Below are 20433 nucleotides of genomic sequence, written 5' to 3' on the forward strand. Positions count from 1 at the left end.
TGAAATATCCGACACCCTTCTTACGATTTTCTTCTTTTTTTAGGAGCAAGTGTGTATATGCGAAATATAAACAAATTTAATAAGAGAGTCCTGTATCAAAAGATAATTTTCGAGTTTGAAGAGGAAGAGAAAAAATTTAAATTATTATTATTCTTTTTTAAATTTTTCTCGTATTATAAATGTTTGAAATATCCGACACCCTTCTTACGATTTTCTTCTTTTTTTAGGAGCAAGTGTGTATATAAACAAATTTAATAAGAGAATCCTGTGCCTTATATATCGAAAGATAATTTTCGAGTTTGAAGAGGAAAAGGAATTAAATTATTATTATTCTTTTTTAAATTTTAATCCTGTATTATAAACATTTGAAATATCGTATCCGACTCTTCTCACGATTTTCTTTTTATTTTGGGAGAAGCAAATGTGTATATAAGATAAAGGCGAAAGATAATCAAATTTAATAAGAGAGTTCTATGTCTTATATCGAAAGATAATTTTCGAGTTTGAAGAGGAAGAGGAATTAAATTATTATTATTCTTTTTTAAATTTTAATCTCTTCTAAATGTTTGAATATTCGACACCCTCATGATTTTCTTTTTATTTTGAGAGGAGCAAGTGTGTATATGCTAAAGGTAAACAAATTTAATAAGAGAGTCCTGTGCCTTATGTATCGAAAGGTAATTTTCGAGTTTGAAGAGGAAGAGGAATTAAATTATTATTATTCTTTTTTAAATTTTAATCTCTTTTAAATGTTTGAATATTCGACACCCTCATGATTTTCTTTTTATTTTGAGAGGAGCAAGTGTGTATATGCTAAAGGTAAACAAATTTAATAAGAAAATCCTGTGCCTTACGTATCGAAAGATAATTTTCGAGTTTGAAAAGGAAGAGGAAAAATTTCGACACCCTTCTCACGATTTTCTTCTTATTTTGTGAGGAGCGAGCGTGTATATGCTAAAGGTAAACAAATTTAATAAGAGACTCCTGTGCCGTTTTATACTTTGTACTCTGTTGCTACGAAATTACTGTTATGCACGTGTCCCTAATATGCGGCTTTAACGCGAGAGCAGCTCGTAACATTAAATTCCCTCCCCGGATCTCTCTCGGTGTTTTTGTAAGTTTATGACGCGTTAATTGTAACGCCAAGAGATGCAAGACGAGCCTGCCTTTCCTAACTTTCTAATTAGAATTCGGGATTCCCTTTCCCTCCGCGAAATAATTGGGGTGAGCAGTTTTTGTGGCGATAAAACGAGGAAAAGGAAACTTTGTATGAAAAGTGTGACGAAAGTTCACACTGACGGCAATCTTGTCATTTGGACAAGATTTTAATATCACATTCGTAAGAAGATTTAATTCAATCCTGAATCAAATTGAAACTTTTAATTCGAATATCTCTTACACGAGATAAAAAAAAAAAAAAAAAAAAAAAGAAGAAAAGAAGGAAACGCGTGAAAGAGATCCACTATTTTTTTTTTAATATCGATCGATAACAAAGGTTAAATAAATAAATGAGGTTTTAGATAAATTTTAATTTTGTTTATAATTCTGATAAAACGATTATTGCAATTGAAATTGTGTATATTAATTTTACACGGTATATATGAATGAACGTTATACGTTTCATTATTATTATAGGAAATATAATGAACGGAAGTGAGGAGTGGTAAGTAAATTCTACTTGCTCGGAGTAAGTAGTAACAGAAGCGTATAGTCGGACACTGAAAATATAATACTTAAAAATTGACGAGCATCTTCCACGATATTTATATTCATCACAATTAACAATTTATTGCAATTATTCGCATATATAATGTTAATGTAAATACATTTACAATCATCGTATAAATATCAGAAAAATAATTCACATCAGAGTTCTCCCCTCTTTTTTTTCTCTTTAAAACGAAAACATCGTATCTCACCGAAAAACGAAGCTTAAACTTCTCTCTCTCTCTCTCTCTCTCTGACTCTATCTCTCGAGAACTCTTTAACTGCCTTATTGTGGCAATTTCTAGAGCAATAGCGTCCGCGAGAGTTTATCTTGGAAGCTTCTCGTAAAACGTTGGCCGTGCTCGCGAGGAGGGGAAGAAGCGTAAAGGATCGCTTTATGCCCGGCAATAAGAAACTTCGTCCCAAGATTAACCCATCCCAACGGCGTTCTCGAATTAAAACGCCTGATCTTTATGAAATTTTCACCGCGCGAACCGCGACAATTTCGTCGAAAGAATTCGTTGAAAACGATAAGGCGAAAAGTTTTTGCACGTAGAGCGTGAGAAAATTTGACGAGGAACACGACAACATGCCTCCTTTCACGTGTTTATTCTTTCGTACAGTTAAAACTGTAATAAATTTCTTCTTAATAATCGTAAAATGTTGACGATCGAAACTCAGTTGATTTTGGACGAATCCATTTTTGGATTTTTTCGTGGATGTTATTTTTAATTTTAAAATTGATAATTTGTTGGAACGTTGATGATCGAAGCTCAGTTGATTTTGGACGAATCCATTTTTGGATTTTTTCGTGGATGTTTTAATTTTAAAATTGATAATTTGTTGGAACGTTGATGAAACTCAATTGATTTTGGATGGATCCATTTTTGGATTTTTTCGTGGATGTTTTAATTTTAAAATTGATAATTTGTTGGAACGTTGATGATCGAAGCTCAGTTGATTTTGGACGAATCCATTTTTGGATTTTTTCGTGGATGTTACTTTTAATTTTTAAATTGATAATTTGTTGGAACGTTGATGATCGAAGCTCAGTTGATTTTGGACGAATCCATTTTTGGATTTTTTCGTGGATGTTACTTTTAATTTTAAAATTGATAATTTATTGGAACGTTGATAATCGAAGCTCAGTTGATTTTGAACACGTGATGGATCTATTTTTGGAATTTTTCGTGGATGTTACTTTTAATTTTAAAATTTATAATTTGTTGGAACATTGATGATCGAAGTTCAATTGATTTTTGACGGATCCATTTTTGGATTTTTTTATAGATGTTATTTTTAATTTTTAAAGTTGGTAATTTGTTTGTATTTCAGGCTTTCTTAAAACAGGCCCGAAGGGAAGCGCGCAAGGAAATTACGGGTTGATGGATCTAGTGGCAGGGCTTCACTGGTTACACGAGAATCTTGGCGCTTTTGGCGGTGACCCCGACCGGCTGACGCTCTTTGGCTACGGCACAGGAGCGGCGCTTGCCAATTTTTTAGCCGTCTCGCCCATGGTGAAAGGTAACACACGACCCTTTATATAAACTTTCAACTTCAAGTCGTGTAAAACACCGTATTGCGCACAGATACTATACTAAACCGATACGATAAGAATATCTTTCGCGGAACAACTACTGTTGGAAAGAAGGGAGAAACGCGGGTCTGATTGGAAAGGAAACGCCTATTTTTACATTTTTTGTTTCTATCATATCATATTTGTCATGTGTACTATGCAAAATCTTTATAGAATCCAGAGTATCCTAACGTATCGATATAATATAAAAATTTTTTTATTTCATGGCTAACAAGACTAATTACATTTATAATACGATAATATAATTTATAAATTTCGTATTCGAGTAGTAGAGATAATAATAAGATATGCTATGGATAGTTTCGAAAAATATCTCCAGTCTCAGACGATTATCCTAACGCAACTTATAGATAGATGAGAATAATTTTTACGATTTTGAATATATTCCAAATTGCTGCTGTTCTACATTGCGAATAAAGCGGTCCTATAGGCTTGGAAGGACCCTTGTTGCCCGCCGACACTTCTTTCCAACAGCGAACGCCACTTTCACCTCCTCGATGACAACAGTGTTTCGATGTTTCGTCGCAGGGGTGTCAGGATATTCTTCTCGCGTGGGAGGGAGAGGGTAGAGTCGAGGGGATATTCTTCGGTGTCATCGCCGGCTTCGTTGTCGACGACGGCCACTAGAGACTTTAACAAGCTTCCTCGAGTGTAGCCTTCCTCGCGAGTAAGGAGAATAAGGGTAACAGAGTCGCGTGAACATGGTCGCGTTTCTAAATTGCGCCTCCGTTCCGCTAACGAACCCACCTTCGCCTCGTCCTTAATGCCCTTCCACAATGCGTTCTACCCTTCGCCGCGAGCGCTCCTCGCGAGACGAATCGATGATTCGTGGACCGCGTTCAACCAACCGGTTGTCGTCGTGCGTTCTAAAATTTGAGAAATATCGAAATCGGATGAAATGATGTTGTAAAATTCACAAAAAAAGCGAAGATTATAAAAATCTAAACGACGAATCATCGTATTCTAAAATTTATAAACTATCGAAATCGAACGTGAACGATGGATTCAGTAAAATTAAAAAAAAAGGTAAACTCAAAGATTCTAAAAATCTAAACGACGAATCATCGTATTGTAAAATTTATAAACTATCGAAATCGAACGTGAACGATGGATTCAGTAAAATTAAAAAAAAAGGTGAACTCAAAGATTCTAAAAATCTAAACGACGAATCATCTAAAATTTAAAAACTATCGAAATCGAACGTGAACGATTGATTCAGTAAAATTCAGAAAAAGAAGGCGAACTCAAAGATTCTAAAAATCTAAACGACGAATCATCGTATTCTAAAATTTATAAACTATCGAAATCGAACGTGAACGATGGATTCAGTAAAATTAAAAAAAAAGGTAAACTCAAAGATTCTAAAAATCTAAACGACGAATCATCTAAAATTTAAAAACTATCGAAATCGAACGTGAACGATGGATTCAGTAAAATTAAAAAAAAAGGCGAACTCAAAGATTCTAAAAATGGAAAAAAATCGAAATCGAAGGTAAAAGCGACGAGTCATCGTATTCTAAAATTTATAAAGTATCGAAATCGAATTCGAACGATAGACGATACTTGCCATTCTCTAAAATTAAAAAAAAAAAAAAAAAGAGGCGAACTCGAGGATTCTAAAAATGAAAAAAAAAAAAAGAAATGGAAATCGAAGGTGTGAACGAGTATGATCCATATCGTGGATCACCTCTCGAAAATTAAAAATTCGATATGTTCGATCGTAGAGAGAAAGAGAAAGAGAGAGAGAGAGAGAGAGAGAGAGAGAGAGAGAGAGAGAGAGAGTGGTGGGTACGGTTGAAATCGAGGCACGTGTTTTATTTTATCGCAGAGTTGGTCGAGAGAGTGGTATTACTGGGCGGTTCCGCCCTGTCACCCTGGGCCATACAGCGTGATCCGTTAACGGTGAAACATCGCGTCGCCCAACAGACGGGATGCCCTGGTAACGTCGAGGCTGACGATATCGCGCCGTGCCTTCGTTTGCGAACATTGGAGGAGCTTCTCGCCGTGCATTTGGACCCGCCGAGATTCACCTCTGGATTTGCTCCTTTCGTCGATGGGGCGGTCATGCCTCCGCCGATCAATCAGGTATCTCCCCCTCGTTCCTAGAAAAGAAAAACTTTTTCCTCCCTCTTTCTACGCGCAAGCGGAACCTTATCCTCTTTTACCTCGAGGAATTAATACAACTGGTCGAGGAGTTGTGATCCAATAGGATATATATATTTTTCTCTTTACGAGAAGGATGTGTCGTGAGGGATGAAACTTATCTACTCCTTATTTCCGCTTGCTTTATCTTATCGTTGTATTATTGTGTTCCTACTATCGGGATGAATCTGAGCAGAAGAGACAGTTTATTGCGAGCAATATCTTTCCGAAGGTAAATACGTCGAAATAAATACGACGTTGAAATGTAATCTTCTTACGAAAGAACTTACAAGCGCAATATAATAATATCGAGGAATTTGAGGGTATTTGGAAAAATTACGTATTAATAACGAATCTCGAAAATTTAATTTTAAAATCGCGATTTTTAAATCGAGCCAGGAAAATCTCCATCGATCGAATAATTGCCAATAATTGCTCTCTTCAGAAAGGAAGAGAGAGGGAGAGAAGAGAAAAAAGAAAATGTAAAAAGGAGAATCCGTCGAAAATCGCGAGGCGTGTCGAGTCGTCAGTGGACGAGGAGACGACACGTGTAAGCGATGAGTTTGTTAATTGAACCGACAACCGACTGACAGATGTCGAGCGATGGAACAGCCTCTGGTATTAAGTTCCAACCTCCTCGCGTCTCCTCCGTTAATCGATCCTTTCCTTTCTTTTCCCTTTCTCTCTCTCTCTCTCTCTCTCCCTCTCCCTTTCCTTTTCGAAAATCGATCGAGAGTGCGTATCGGCAAGATTGCTCGTCGGCCAACTTTTAATTAAAAGCCATAAAGTACACGGTGTAATTGCAATTAACCATCGACTCCGTGCAATCGTACCTCGATCGATAGTTGCCCGCAACTTCCCTTTCGTGGGCGTCGACTTGATTGCGCGCACACACAGAAAGAGAGAGAGAGAGAGAGAGAGAGATAGAGAGAAGGAAGGATTCACCTCGACAACCTTCAACTCTCGAATTTTTCCTGTTTCTGGTTGCGAAGAATTTCCAGCCAACCGCCTCCTCGTCGGGTCTGATGCCCCTCGTTCCCGGCCCGGGAACCGAGTTCGCTAATTTCGGCGATCGAGACCTGATGCTCGGATTGACGTCAGAGGAGGCATGGGTCAACCTCACCGACGAGGATCTACAGGTAAGCTTAAGGAATCTTCCTTCGTTTGTATTGCTGTTTATTCGAAGGTTGCAATGGAAATCGGGTCGATCGGGTTCTCGGATCCATTTCTTTTGAATTACACGGATATTGGATGAAAATGGGGGAGGGGAGGGGATATTTGAATGTTTTCTTTGGGATTGGAAAGTAACGTTTATCACGGAAAAATAATTTAGTGAGAGATACAGGTTAGAAGAAGAGATTACAAGATATATTTTAAATAATAATTTATTTACGTCAGAATTTTAATTAAAACGAATCCCCAAAATCCGACGAAGGAGCTAATTGGATAATAAATTATTCTTTTTTCTCCGGTTTTCAGCTTGTTACATCATGGAGATTTAATTTTTAGAAAATGATACCGGTTTTTATTATGATTTATTATTTCGTTAAAAGTGTATATAACGTAAAAATATGACTAAATATACAAATATTTTTCATTTGAATCCCTAAATATAGCAAAAAAATTGTTATAGCAGGCAATTAACTTAGAAAGTGGTTCGAATTTGACAAACGTACAGTAAACTGGATCTTGAGAATTGGAAATGGTATTCTAAACAGATGTTAAAATGAAAGAATCATTGACAAGTCGAATTATACATCGTGTAAATTTCTAATATGAAGTAATGACTTCATTACTTTAAGTTTGATTTTCGAAAAATTTATCGATAATTTATAATGATTTAAATTAAAGTAGATGTTTTGAGATGTTATCCGTTATAAAACTGAAGCTTAAATACTTCTTAATAAATTTACAGTTATCCAATTAATTGTCTGCCTATATTTTGTTCAAGTATCGTAAATGTTTAAAAAGAGGATTTATATAAGAGTTTTAACATATACTTATTAAACAATTATCATTTATACATATGAAACCGAATTTTCATTCACAGTTAATACACGTATATTCGAACCACTCTCGACAATTGCATTTTCCCATATACACTTTTCCCCAATTTCTCTCATTCTTAAAAAAAAAAATTATAAAAAAATAAAAAAAAATATCCCCTTCACTATCCACGAATACCCCCGAAAACGAGATTCGCTCTCCAAACGAGGGGACGAGCGAATAAAGAAACTAGCCTGAAACGGAAACCGTGGTGATGGTGGTCGCGGATCGTTGAATTTAACTTTTAATTATCGCGCTTAACGAGATGCGAACTCGGTGCGCGCACCAGTCGATAATTGACGCCAACTCGATAAATTACTAATTAGCGGGGGCGGTGGCGAAACGCGGTCACCGATTCGTGGCGGGCGCGATTATCGACGACGGCCACGGTCGATGGACGCTTTGCTGGGGACCGTATTTCCGCGGCTCCTTGACAATTTGATAACGATCGGCCGTTTAGCGGCCGTTGCAGCGACCCATTGTTCACTCGCATACACCATAACGTCCGCAACGCGGCATCATCTCCGTTCGAGTCGTCGCGGCTCGATAATTTCCGGTTCGCCGCCTTTCGTTACGCCGTTCTCGAATTTCAAATTGGAGTTTCGAGATGTCGTGTTCATTCATTCATTCGCGTTTGTGTTGTTTTAGCGTCGAAATACAGGGAGGAGGGGGAGGAAGAAGGGGATCTCGATTAACCGGTCGTACCGCGATTACATCTAGATTCTAGATTATTCTAGATCGTCGAGGTTATGATTATGCGGTGTCTGGTTCTGGTTTATCGAGGATACGAATATATATATATTGGGGAATTAAATTTTGGAACGATTCTCTGTGTAATATACATTCGAATGGATCGAAACTCTTGCACGTCAATTTTATAGTCTTTTTTTCTTTTCGATTTGAGATTGATGGTTGGTTTGGAGAGTCATTACGATTGATGTTATGTAAATTTTTCTACTATGTTCTTTTCTTATTTATTAATTTGTTAATAGTATTTTTTGGGTTACTTTTTGAAATTGATAGTTGTTGGACACTCGTTACGATTGATGTTAGATTAGAATCACAAGTGAATGTTCAAAATGTGAGAAGAGGTTGTAAAATTGAAAGCATTTTGTAATATTCTTTTTTTTCTTTTTTATTATCAATAATACTTTTGGGTTGCAACAAAAATTAACAAATCTTCCATATATTTTTTATGGAAAATAACTCCTGTACCTGTTAGAATAACGCAACAATTTTTATATTTCTCCTCTAACTCCTCTAATCTCTTATTCACTATCACATTAACACATTCTTATTTTTCTTCGCGAAATCTTTCATGATAACCTTATGATACTCACAATTTAAAATATTCCTCCGTTCTCACCAAGATCCTTGGAAAAAAATAAGTCTCCTTCTTCCTCTTTCCTCCCCCCCTTTCAATCCATCAATCGTGATCGAATATGATAACGCAACAATTTCTATATTTCTCCTCTAATCTCTTATTCACTATCACATTTCCACATTTATATTTTTCGAAACTTCGCGAAATCTTTCGATAACCTTACGATACTCACAATTTAAAATACTCCTCCGTTCTCACGAAAATCCTTGGAAAAAAATAAGTCTCTACCTCTCTTCCTTCCTTTCCCTCTCCCTTTCGATCCATCAACCGTGGTCGATCGGACATGATAACGCAACAATTTCTATATTTCTCCTCTAACTCTTCTAATCTCTTATTCACTATCACATTAACACATTCTTATTTTTCTTCGCGAAATCTTTCGTGATAACGTGATTATGATACTCAAAATTCAAAATACTCCTCCGTTCTCACGAGGATCCTTGGAAAAAAATAAGTCTCCTCCTTCCTCCCCCTCTCCCTTTCGATCCATCAACCGAGGTCGATCGGACATGATTGCAGAACGGTCTGAACGAGACGAGGAGGGATCGGATCTTGCGCACGTACGTGCGGAACACGTATCGCTACCACCTTCACGAGATCTACTCGACCCTCCGTAACGAGTACACGGACTGGGAGAGGGGCGAGCAGAGCCCGTTGGCGATCTGCGACGGACTTTTGTCGTTGCTCGGCGACGGCCAGGTCGCGGCACCCCTTCTGAGGTTGGCGCTGCTGCACTCGGCCTCGGGTGGACGCGGCTACTTCCTCCACTTCCAGCTGGGCGAGAGGCCGAGCCAGAGGGGCGAGGAGGTGCCCTACCTCCTCGGCATACCTCTACTCCGGGGAGAGATCGCGTCCATTTTGATCGGCCAGGCCAACTACACCTCGGCCGACGAGAACCTGTCCAAACTGTTGGTCCACTACTTGGCCAACTTCGTGAAACGCGGGTGAGTCCAGCAGATTTCTCTTTTTACCTCTATTATTATTATATATGTTATTATATACATGTATGTGTTACATTTGTCGAGCAGGATAAAGAATGGAAACCGACAACGTTCCGTCGTGATTCGATTCGCGTTGGAAAATAACGGTGTAAGGGGTTGAAAGGGTTTCCTGAGAAATAATGGGAAACGTCATCGGCCTATACTTTTGGGGACCTTTGGGATTAACGCGTTACGTCGTTCGAGAGGTTTTTGTTTCTTTCCTTCCATTTTTCTGTATTGTGTATTCTTCGGGGAGTTTTTGATTTCTACTTGTCTTCTTTAAAGGAGGATCCTTCAAATTTGATCGAAAATTGCGCCTAGCACGATAGAAGGGAAAGTTTGCAAGGTAAAAACGGTGCGATTATCGTTTTTGATTTTTATTTGTCCTCTTTAAAGAAGAATCCTTCAATTTGATCGAAAATTAAAATCGCGCCTAGCACGATAGAAGGGAAACAGTTTTCAAGGTAAAAACGGTGCGATTATCGTTTTTATTTGTCTTCTTTAAAGGAAGATCCTTCAAATTTGATCGAAAATTAAAATTGCTTATCACGATAGAAGGGAAAGTTTTCAAGATAAAAACGTGATTATCGTTTTTGATTTTTATTCGTTTTCTTTAAAGGAGGATCCTTCAAATTTGATCGAAAATTAAAATTGCTTATCACGATAAAAGGGAAAGTTTTCAAGGTAAAAACATGATTATCGTTTTTGATTTTTATTCGTTTTCTTTAAAGGAGGATCCTTCAAATTTAATCGAAAATTAAAATTGCTTATCACGATAGAAGGGAAAGTTTTCAAGGTAAAAACGTGATTATCGTTTTTGATTTTTATTCGTTTTCTTTAAAGGAGGATCTTTTAAATTTGATCGAAAATTAAAATTGCATCTAGCATGACAGAAGGGAAAGTTTTCAAGATAAAAACGATTATCGTTTTTGATTTTTATTCGTTTTCTTTAAAGGAGGATCTTTTAAATTTGATCGAAAATTAAAATCGCGCCTAGCACGACAGAAGGGAAACAGTTTTCAAGGTAAAAAACGATGCGATTATCGTCGAGGAAGATGATTTTATTTGGAATCACGATAATGATTCTAATCAGGATCGGACGAAGGAAGGAGTTAGTGTTCGATCCTCCTTGTCCGATTTCGCCTTTCCGATTGGATTAAATTTTTACGGTGGAAAATCATGAATAACGCATTTAATTGGATCAACAGTCGGGATGATTAGTCTTCGGGCCAGTGCGCAAGGCAATTTCCATGCAAATACAATTTTACCCCCGCTCGGGCATCGACGCGAGCAATTTGAAGTTGGGAATAAAATTTCTGTCCCGTCTCGAAAATCGTATAATCGGAAACTTTCGAGCGTCTGTTGTGTTTCGCCGTTTATTTATTTATTTCTCTTTGTCGAGAGATGAAAGAAAGGAGGGAGTGAAATCTTGGATTAACCACCGATTCCAAACCAAAATTGTAAACTCGTTTCCAAACCAACCTCCTAACGATATTTCTTCACTCCGGGAAGAGAGAAGCCGGAAACTTAAAGTTAAAAGCAAGAAGAAGAAGAAGAAGAAACTTTCCTCTTCTTATCGCGCCTCAACTCCGCAGGAAACTGTCTCGATATCGCGCCTCTCCTCCATCGATTACGCGGATCTCCCACCAGAAAAAACATCAACGTTTTAATTGACATCGAAACTTTAACCTGGTTCGCCCTCTTGAGAACTTTCCAAATTACCCAAAATCTACCCAATCTTTGTTTCGAGAACAAAGACGAACGCTTTATTAACCCCGTTTTCGATTCGATAAATTTTATTTATTATTGAATCTCGCCCAATTCTTATAGGAAAAAAAAAAAAAAAGGAAAAAATTGATTCGATTTGTTTCCAGGAAACGTTAAAAATTTTTAAGGATCTCTTCTGTTCTGGAAGAAGTTAAAATTAGAAGAAAGATCGACTCGAAGTTTGCAGCGATCACCACCGAAGCGTGGCGCCGTTCGCGGAAATATGGGGAAATCGAGGCGGGAATTGGTAGGAATCCGGATAACGAAGTAAATGGCGGTGTAGTCGGCGCGAAGTTGGAAACTTGCAATGAGGGGGAGAGGTGGAGGGGGCTAGTTTCTTGTTACGTGCCGGTGGATTTGCCGAATCGAATATTAGGCAAAGTTAGACGTTCCTCCTGTCCTCGAGTAATGATTATTGGATTAAAGCTAGACGTATAATTTGATATGACGTGTTTCTGGCTTTCGTTGGATTCCGATCTCTCTTGGAATTGGATTCCAAGCGAAATCGATCCCGATTTCCCATTAGAAATTACAATCCTGGGAATATTATTAATCGGATCATTTCGAATCGTAATTTTGGATACCGTTCGATACTTTTTTCCCTCCCCTTTAATTCCATTCCTAAACTATTCCCCTTAAAACTTCAGAAACTCGCGACCAAGATTTACTTCTCGTTCTGCCAAAAAGTTTCCACCTTGCGCCAATTTCTTAACGATCATTAAAATCAATTCAACCGTAATCTAAAATTCCACTTCTCGATTCCAAAGATTGGAACAGTGATTTCAGTAATTAGAGATAATTGCGAGTAGTTTCTCGAGGATTCGTAACCCTTTCGATTTCGTAGTCGATCGTTCCTTTCTCCCTCTCCCCGTAAGAGAGAGGGGGTTGAAAGGACACGCAGGATTATTTTTCATTATTTTTCATCGAGGCAGGGAAAATTTTCGGTCAGAAAATCGCGTAACGCGATTGGGTAGCGATATGGGACACCTGGCTGGCGTTAGGAAGAGAAAGCCGGCCGTCCGGCCAACTCAATTTCGAAACGCAATTTCCGTTCCAGTTTCTCGTTCTTCGTCGCCTGTACGAATGGGACAATGGGAAACCGGGTATCGGTTCCCGGTGAAATAATTAAACGTATAGAGAGAAAGGGAGAGATGATTGTTTCTTTTGGTAGGGATTTTTTTTCACCACAAACAAATTGGCTCGCTTTTTTCGCTGTAGCAACAATTTGAAACTACTTTCTTGCCTTGCCAAACGTAACGAGGTTCTTCGAGATTAGATACGGTTTTATAAATCTCCTCCTTCTTTGTAGACTTTTTGACGGAATTCTCTTTCATTCTCACACATACGTATATAATAGTTTCCTGTTACGATTAATCTGTTATAGAATTTAAAGTTCACTGAAAATTTATATGTGGCTTTATTATTGAATGTTGCCAGCAACATTCATAATTGGTAGCTATTTGTTTTTCTTCGATACTTTATTTCAAATGTTTTGCAAACAGATACGCGCGATCGCGTATAATAATTAAATCTACTCATTCATCTAAACCCGTACATTTTTTATTTATTATTTTCACCGCTACGATCGAATCGAAATTAAACGCTATCCTCGTTACAAAATGTAAGGAAAAGTTGGGGCTCGGCTGCCCGAAAACGCGGCGATCGATCGAACGAGAATTGACGTGTTTCAGAGATCCGAACGGAGCGAGCCCCCTCACGTCGGGATCGGACGGGCTCCCTACCAGCCCTCCGTTCTGGGATTCGTACGACTCGATAAATCAGCTCTACCTGGAGGCCGGTCGCAGCACGGAGATGCGGTCGCATTACAGGGGCCACAAGATGTCCCTGTGGTTGAACCTGTTGCCGCAGCTCCATCGACCGGGCTACGAGATCAGCATGCGTCACCATCACCTCGCCGAAACCGCGACCCTCTACGAAGGCGTGGTGCGCCCCCAGACCTTGGCGCAACCGTTGCCGCCGCCTCCGCTTCCGGTTCCCTCGCCCACCGAGCCATCCTCCATCTCGAGCGTCGTGTCGACCACCGAGTGCACCCCTAACGCGACGGCCGCCACCACCGTGCCCACCACCACCGCCGCCGCCGCCGCCCACGCCCCCAACACCCATCCGAACCTGGGCCCGGGGCCCAACAACATCCTCAAGAAGCTGGCCTCCAATCATTACCAGAATTACACCACCGCCCTCTCCGTCACCATCGGGGTCGGGGTGTTCCTCCTCGTGCTCAACATCATGATATTCGCAGGGATCTACTATCAGAAGGACAGGAACTCGTCGAGGTCGTCGGCCGGCCTCGCCTCGACTTTCGCCAACAAGAAGAAGGAGGAGTTGTTGGAGGCCGGTTGCTCGGGCATCGAGGCCCCCTCTGCCAAGCAGAGGTTGTCCACCTTGAACCTGATGGACTCTCCCTCCTCGAGCCCGCCCCCGCACAAGGCCAAATTAGCTCAGGAGTTGGAGTTGCAGTTGCAGGAGTTCCAGTGCTCGCCGCCTCCCGGCGGGGGCAAGAGGGGGGTGTTGGAGCCACCCCTGTACACGAGGAGCCCCTGCGTGCAGAGGACGAGGACCCCGTCGCCTTGCGTGGACGCGACCACGGCCAGGATGGACGACGACGACGACGACGACGACGAGGACGAGGACGAGGACGAGGAGGAGGACGAGGACGAGGACGAGAACGGGAACGGGGATAACAGCAGCGACGATAACGACGACGAGAATCTTCCTGAACCCCCGCCGCCCCCCAAGGTGCCGGCCCCTAACGTGAATCTCTCCTGTCCAGGTATACTCAGGCAACCTGGCACACCTGGCAGCGCCAAGAAACGCGTTCAGATACAGGAGATTTCCGTCTGAGGATGAGAATTTCTTTCCTTTTTCTTTTCTTTCCCTCTCCTCCTCCTTTCGATCGTTCGATCGTCGAAACGAACGATCCCATCCCACCCCTCCCCCGCTCGATCGTCGCTACTGCTGGCGGTAGTCGATCACATGTGGATCGATCACGAGAAACAGATGATCTGGCCTGGGATGCACGTCTACGATGTGGTTATGCAGAAATACGGAGGTGTTGGCGCGAGTAAGACGGGAAATAAGTGCACAAATCAGATGGCCTTAAAGGGAGAATTCGTGGGAGGAACGAAGGGAGAGGCAACTCTCGTCGGAGTCGGCCAACTCGGTCGAGTTCCTCCGAGTTCCCTCCGAGATTCGAAGACGATGAATATTTTCCAATATTTCTTACCGACCCGAAATAGAAAACGAAAAGAAAAAAAAAAAAGAAAAAAAAATGAAAAACAAAAAAAAAGAAGCGGCGGCAAAAGATTCGAAATGGGAATCTTATCGGGGTGAATGTTCGACCGCGTGAAAATATTTCGTACAGAGTTCGTTTAAAATTAAACGGTCCTCGCTCGTCAAAATTCTTTCGAGGAGAGGAGCGTGTGTTCACCTTATCGAGTAACATCCGTAACATCCTTCCTTGAAGAAGAAGGAAAGAGGAAAGGATGTTCCGAAAAAAAGGATAAAAGTAGTGAAAGTGGAAGTGGCGGGAAAGGGAGAAGGAAGAAGGTAACGGGGAGAGGTGAACAGGGGGTCGTCGCGACGCTCGACGCTACGACGAAACGAGGGGATTGATATAATCTCAGGAACTGAAAAGACAAGGCGCGCGCCGAAGGGAGACCCCGGCAGGATGCCTCGGGCTTCCTTTATCCGGATTTGTCGGAGCACTAAGTGGAATTATTCGAGGAATTGGAGGGCCTGACCTCGACTTTTTGGGTCTCGTGACTTTTTTTCGCGAGACAGAGAGAGAGAGAGAGAGAGTGTATGTATGTATGTATGTGTGTGTGTGTGTGTGTATACGAGAGGAATTGGACAGCTGATCAAGCGAAACTCCGCAGGCCGAGCACGGAGAGGAGCCTGCTGATGCCAGAATCGGTGAATCTGAAGTTCTCGTCGGTATAATCGCGTGTGTTCTTTTAGCTACGAGAGACGAGAGAGAAGAGTGTGCGAGAGAGAAAGACATGGGGAGTGGAACGAGTGAGAGAGGATGCTTGCTAAGAACGATATATCTTTGTGAATCGTACGAGGAAATGTTGGAAATTGTGTGAGGGATCCATCCTGGGTTATTTTTTTCGTTTCCTCGTGGAGGGTGCTTACGGTTCCTGTTCAATTTTCGTGAGTTTGTTGTGACACGTCTGTTGTTATGTATATATACGTATATACGTTTTCGCGTTTGTTTGTTTGTTTGTTTGTTTGTTTGTTTTTGTAATTCTAGTATACGAAAGTGTTTAACGTGTTAAATTGTTCGTTATCGAAGTTCGATGGACAAGTGGACGAGTTAATTTATCGTTGAAAGAGGAATGTCGCGATATTTTTCTGCACGGAATCATAACAATTACGAAGTGAGCGTAGATTTATCAATCTATTTATCTTTACTTTAATTTCCTTCGCAGGTGGATTAACAGGTTACGAAACGGATATCGTCGACTTTGATGATTCGTGTGAACCCCAGTTAGGGATGCAATTTATTTTTCTTTTTTATCGAATTAAATTTTAAATCATCGACATAATTCGTCACACAACGCGGAGTCGGTTCGAATATCTAATTTACTTGAACACGGTGCTCACGATCCTGCGTTAATTAATACGAAACGTAAGAGATTTTCGCGCGAAAATGATATAACGAAATTAATTGGTAGACAAGTGGAATTTCGAATCGGCAATTTTGAGAATGTCGCGAATGTTCTTGTGTTTCGAGTGTGCACCGTATCCTCCCTGTTGACAAATGCCTGTGTTTACGAGCGAGCAACGCTCCTCGCTGTTCCCCATTGCCTCTCGAACAATTAGCCTTGATTACGGTTTCGTTCGAATACCGGAACTAAGTTAGATTTGACAAGAGTTGATAACAAAAACGCTCGTCACCCGCGCGCCTATTTATTCTAAAAACGATTTCTCGATCGTAGCGGATTTCGAGAATCCGTTCAACGATCAAGATTCGTTAATTTTGAAACTATGGAAATCATCTGTGACGATTTAAACGAAAAACGAAGAAATAATTTTTATAATTTTAAAAAACAGTTTTAAATTTAAGTTTTAAATTTAATCCCGATATTAAGTAGTAGATAGGCAGCAATCGATCGGACGTGGAAGTGACGAGGCATTAACTCTTTGCAAATTGTCAAATTAAAATTGAAAGTTGAACGACGACGTGATATCTTTCTTTATCCCTAATGTTTGAATCTTTAATTTGCAATTTAAAATGTGGAATGTATCTTTGGTCGGAATCGTTGCTCGTTTGCAAAGAGTTAATATCAATGAAAAGTGAGTTTCCACGTTTTAACAAAGAATCTCATATTTTTTTTTTTTTTTTTCCTTTTGACGTATTTAAGGAATCTGAAACGATTCCTCTTTCGATTCCATCAACGCACGAATCTTTCTCCCTCGATACGCTACTCCCTTTCGAGATATTCTTCATTTTCCATCCACGAAAAATATATATATATAAGATATGCGACGGAAGTGACGATCGATGCCGGAAACGGGAGACAGATGAGTGGCGACACGTAAAAGGAAAGGCGAGGAAGTTGTAAGAACGAGGGAGAGGAGAACGAAGAAAAGGGGATAGAAAAAGAAGATGGGCCAGCCATGAAATGGGAGGAAACGCCCTTGACAAAATTCGTGCGTCTTTGGAACGATTCTATCGATCCTCGAATCTCGAACGAAAGAGAAGAGAAAGAGAGAAATGTTTCGCGTGTACGAGTATATTTGCGCGTGTGTGCGTGGAAATGCGAAAAATTGCAGGTATGAAGAGAAGAATGAGAGTGAGAGAGAGAGAACGAGAGAGAAAGAAGTTGGAAAGTCCTGTCGTTGAAAACTCTGGTGTCGATTCGTCGACGAATCCTCGATTCCTTGGTCGAAAGATCGGAAATTTCGTTTCTCGAGCGATGAAAGATGAAAGAAAAATCTTTGCCATTTGTTGAAAAATTGACGATCGAGGATTTTTCGATGGATCGACGAGGCAACGACGTCTTCGAGCGTCATTTACATACAGAATTAAACGAAGGCGTGCACACGTATACGCATGTCTAACACGTAACAAGGATGCGAGGGAAACATGGTGGAAACACACACGAGGTACACACGTACACGATTATCAATGTTTGGAATGTTGGGATTTGTTTAAATAAATAATTAAAGCATTTAAAGCGTAAGCGGATTGGTAATTCATGGATTCAGATTCCTCTTCTTTTATGTCTTCTTCCCTCTCATCTTTTTATCCTTTCTTCTTCTTCTTCTTCTTTTTACAAATATTTATCTTTCTACATTTATCTATCTCGTATAATTTGTTTTTGTTTTTTTTTTTTCAAATCGTATTTAGAATTACGCGGATGCTATCTATTTGTTTGTTTGTTTCAACTCTTTCCACGCAAAGATCGTGGCCAATGACTGATCCTTCGTTTCTCGTCGGATTAGGTAAGTGTTAATTTATGTGTTATCTCGTTATAGATCCTCATCGAATAAAAAATCAAATAAAAGTTTCTTTTTAAACAGATTTCTTTTAATATAAAGAAATACATAAGTTCGATAAATTTCCACAAAAATATAAACACTTTTTCGGGAAACGATAGAGAATTCCTCCCGAATCGAACCGCTTCCATCTCTTTAAATTCCACAAGAGTCTCATCTCTAAATTTCACCTCGAGAAAGAAAAGAAAGTAAGGCGAAAAAGTAAGAAGAAAGAAACCGGGGTTGTAAAAACGAGAACAAAAACGGTAACACCAAAATAAATTCCGACTCTTTAGAGCTCAAACAAGCTGTAAGAAACGGCTCGAGAGGAGTGAGGAGATAACAAACGAAATCCAAGGAGAGACAGAGAGAGAGAGAGAAAGAGAAAGAGAGACGCAACTCTTCCTCTCCCACCACCCCTCTTCCCTTGCCCCACCGACGAGGCAACAACCACGATTTTCGATCACGCTGAAACAGTTCCTTCCCTCTCCTTTGGATCACCTTTGCCAGCTGCCACTGAAAACCACTCGAGGAGACACACTCGATGTTTTAGGGTAATGGAAATTCCTCCCCTCCCCTCGCCGCTCCCCCTCACTGGAACGAGCAATCTCGAGGATCGTTCCGTGCCTATATATCGCGCGACTTCTTGCCAAAGTGCCACGAACCTCTCTACGTCTTTAGAGTGGAAGCGTGGCGAGTGTGTGTACGACAGGGGTGGGAAAAGTTGGAGAGAGGGGTCGTTTGATTTTTAACGAAGTTGAGCTCAAACGTCCATCCAAGTGTTTCCTTTCTTTTCTTTTCTTTTTCTTTTTTTGACGAGGAGAGTAGGAGTTGTAATTAATTCGTAGTTTTAGCGGAATTTTTATTTTATTAATTTGGGGGGTCGAAGAATTGTTTCGTTCGTCGGAGAAAGAAGGACTGTTGAAATTGCTTTATGGAAATTCAGTTTGGTAATTTAATTCTGATTACGATACGTGTGTGTGTGCGTGAGAGTATTAAAATCAACTCTTTCCAAATCCTTGCCGCGACGGAGATCCCGCAAGGGGTAGATACGACACCGCTCGAAAGTTTTGGGACAGGCATTACGCTCGAGATCTCGAGGAAATTAGGTAACCGTTAGGATATTACGTTGTTGTACGTAGCGTCGCGACTGGGGCAGATGCCAACCAGTATTTCGGCCAATGCGAAATTGCAGTTCGAATCGTGTACTGTAGCAGGGATAATGATCGATCGTGTTCTCGCTTGCAAACGCACGATTGAACAAGCTTAAACCGAGCGTTTAATCAATTAAGGATAAAAAACGAGAATAAAATGTAAAAGAAAGAGGCAGTTTTCTCGCGCTTCTTCTCTCCCTTTCTCTCGCCACTTCTCCTTGAGCGAGACGCGTCTCCCCTCCTCTCCCACACGGCCACACGGCGTCGGTGGAGGCTCGTATTGACGTCTCGTGGTCTTCCTTGCGGAGGGTCGTCGAAGCTCGAGCTTTAATGGGGTGCTTCCCGCCTCTTGAGGGCCGAGCCAACGAGATCTGCCGCGGGCTCAAGTATAATTAGTCGTGGCATCGTACGGTCCGTGGCGTGAGTGTACGGATATATATCTCTGTATTGCCCCTATAACGCCGGTCGACTCCAATGTATAAATGAGCTCAAACGTCCATCCAAGGGAGAGTTTGTTTCTTTCTTTTCTTTTCTTTTCTTTTTTTTTTGAAACATTTATAACCGTTTTGCTTCACGTTTGATCGTTACGGTTAGGTAACGAAGAAGCTTGAAATCGAATTAAAAAATTTTTAAGGTTCGTATTATTCGAGATAATTCGGGATAAGAATTAACGTTCGTTTTTTGTTAGTTTTGGGGAGATAATGGTATATTAATTTTTTTAGACCAAGTAATGAACATCGTTGTGAACGAAACAACGGCGTAATTTTACCGCCAACCTAGAACTCGAGAAAATACGTAATTCTAGTTGTAGTTCGATGGACTAATATTTCTAATGAGTGTTCTAAAAGATATAACAAAGGCGTCCTATTAATTGCGAAATTATCATACGCTAATATCGTTAGTTTTGCTTCAAGCTTCGAATTTAAGCAAATTGAGCTCGAATAGTTTCAAATCATGTTCCATCGATGTTGTTTAATATTTAATTAAATTATTTAATCTCGAGAAAAATTAAAACAATTTAAGATATGCAAGTCGTAGAACAAAATTGTTACAGTATCCACAAAATTTATCTTTTTAACGTCATGTCATTCAACGTGTAATTTCCTACGTGTTTCATTAAAACAGAATCTTATCTTCATTTAAAAATCTTGT

The 20433-nt window shown here is 40.2% G+C and overlaps 1 protein-coding gene across 1 annotated transcript in view; it reads left to right on the forward strand.

The window, feature by feature from the left end:
• LOC122715778 (neuroligin-1-like) overlaps positions 1-17792 on the forward strand; it is a 59358-nt gene extending 41566 nt beyond the window's left edge. The window contains exons 4-8 of the mRNA XM_043938221.1: positions 3043-3231; positions 5133-5389; positions 6439-6585; positions 9396-9820; positions 13315-17792. Coding sequence (XP_043794156.1) covers positions 3043-3231; positions 5133-5389; positions 6439-6585; positions 9396-9820; positions 13315-14485 — 2189 coding nt within the window. The 3' untranslated portion in view covers positions 14486-17792. The remainder of the gene's footprint in view (positions 1-3042; positions 3232-5132; positions 5390-6438; positions 6586-9395; positions 9821-13314) is intronic.
• The last annotated feature ends 2641 nt before the right edge of the window (positions 17793-20433 follow it).

This window comes from Apis laboriosa, unplaced genomic scaffold (genome assembly GCF_014066325.1).
Source record: "Apis laboriosa isolate Shangri-la unplaced genomic scaffold, ASM1406632v1 scaffold40_cov151, whole genome shotgun sequence".
In the NCBI taxonomy this organism is placed as follows: domain Eukaryota; kingdom Metazoa; phylum Arthropoda; class Insecta; order Hymenoptera; family Apidae; genus Apis; species Apis laboriosa.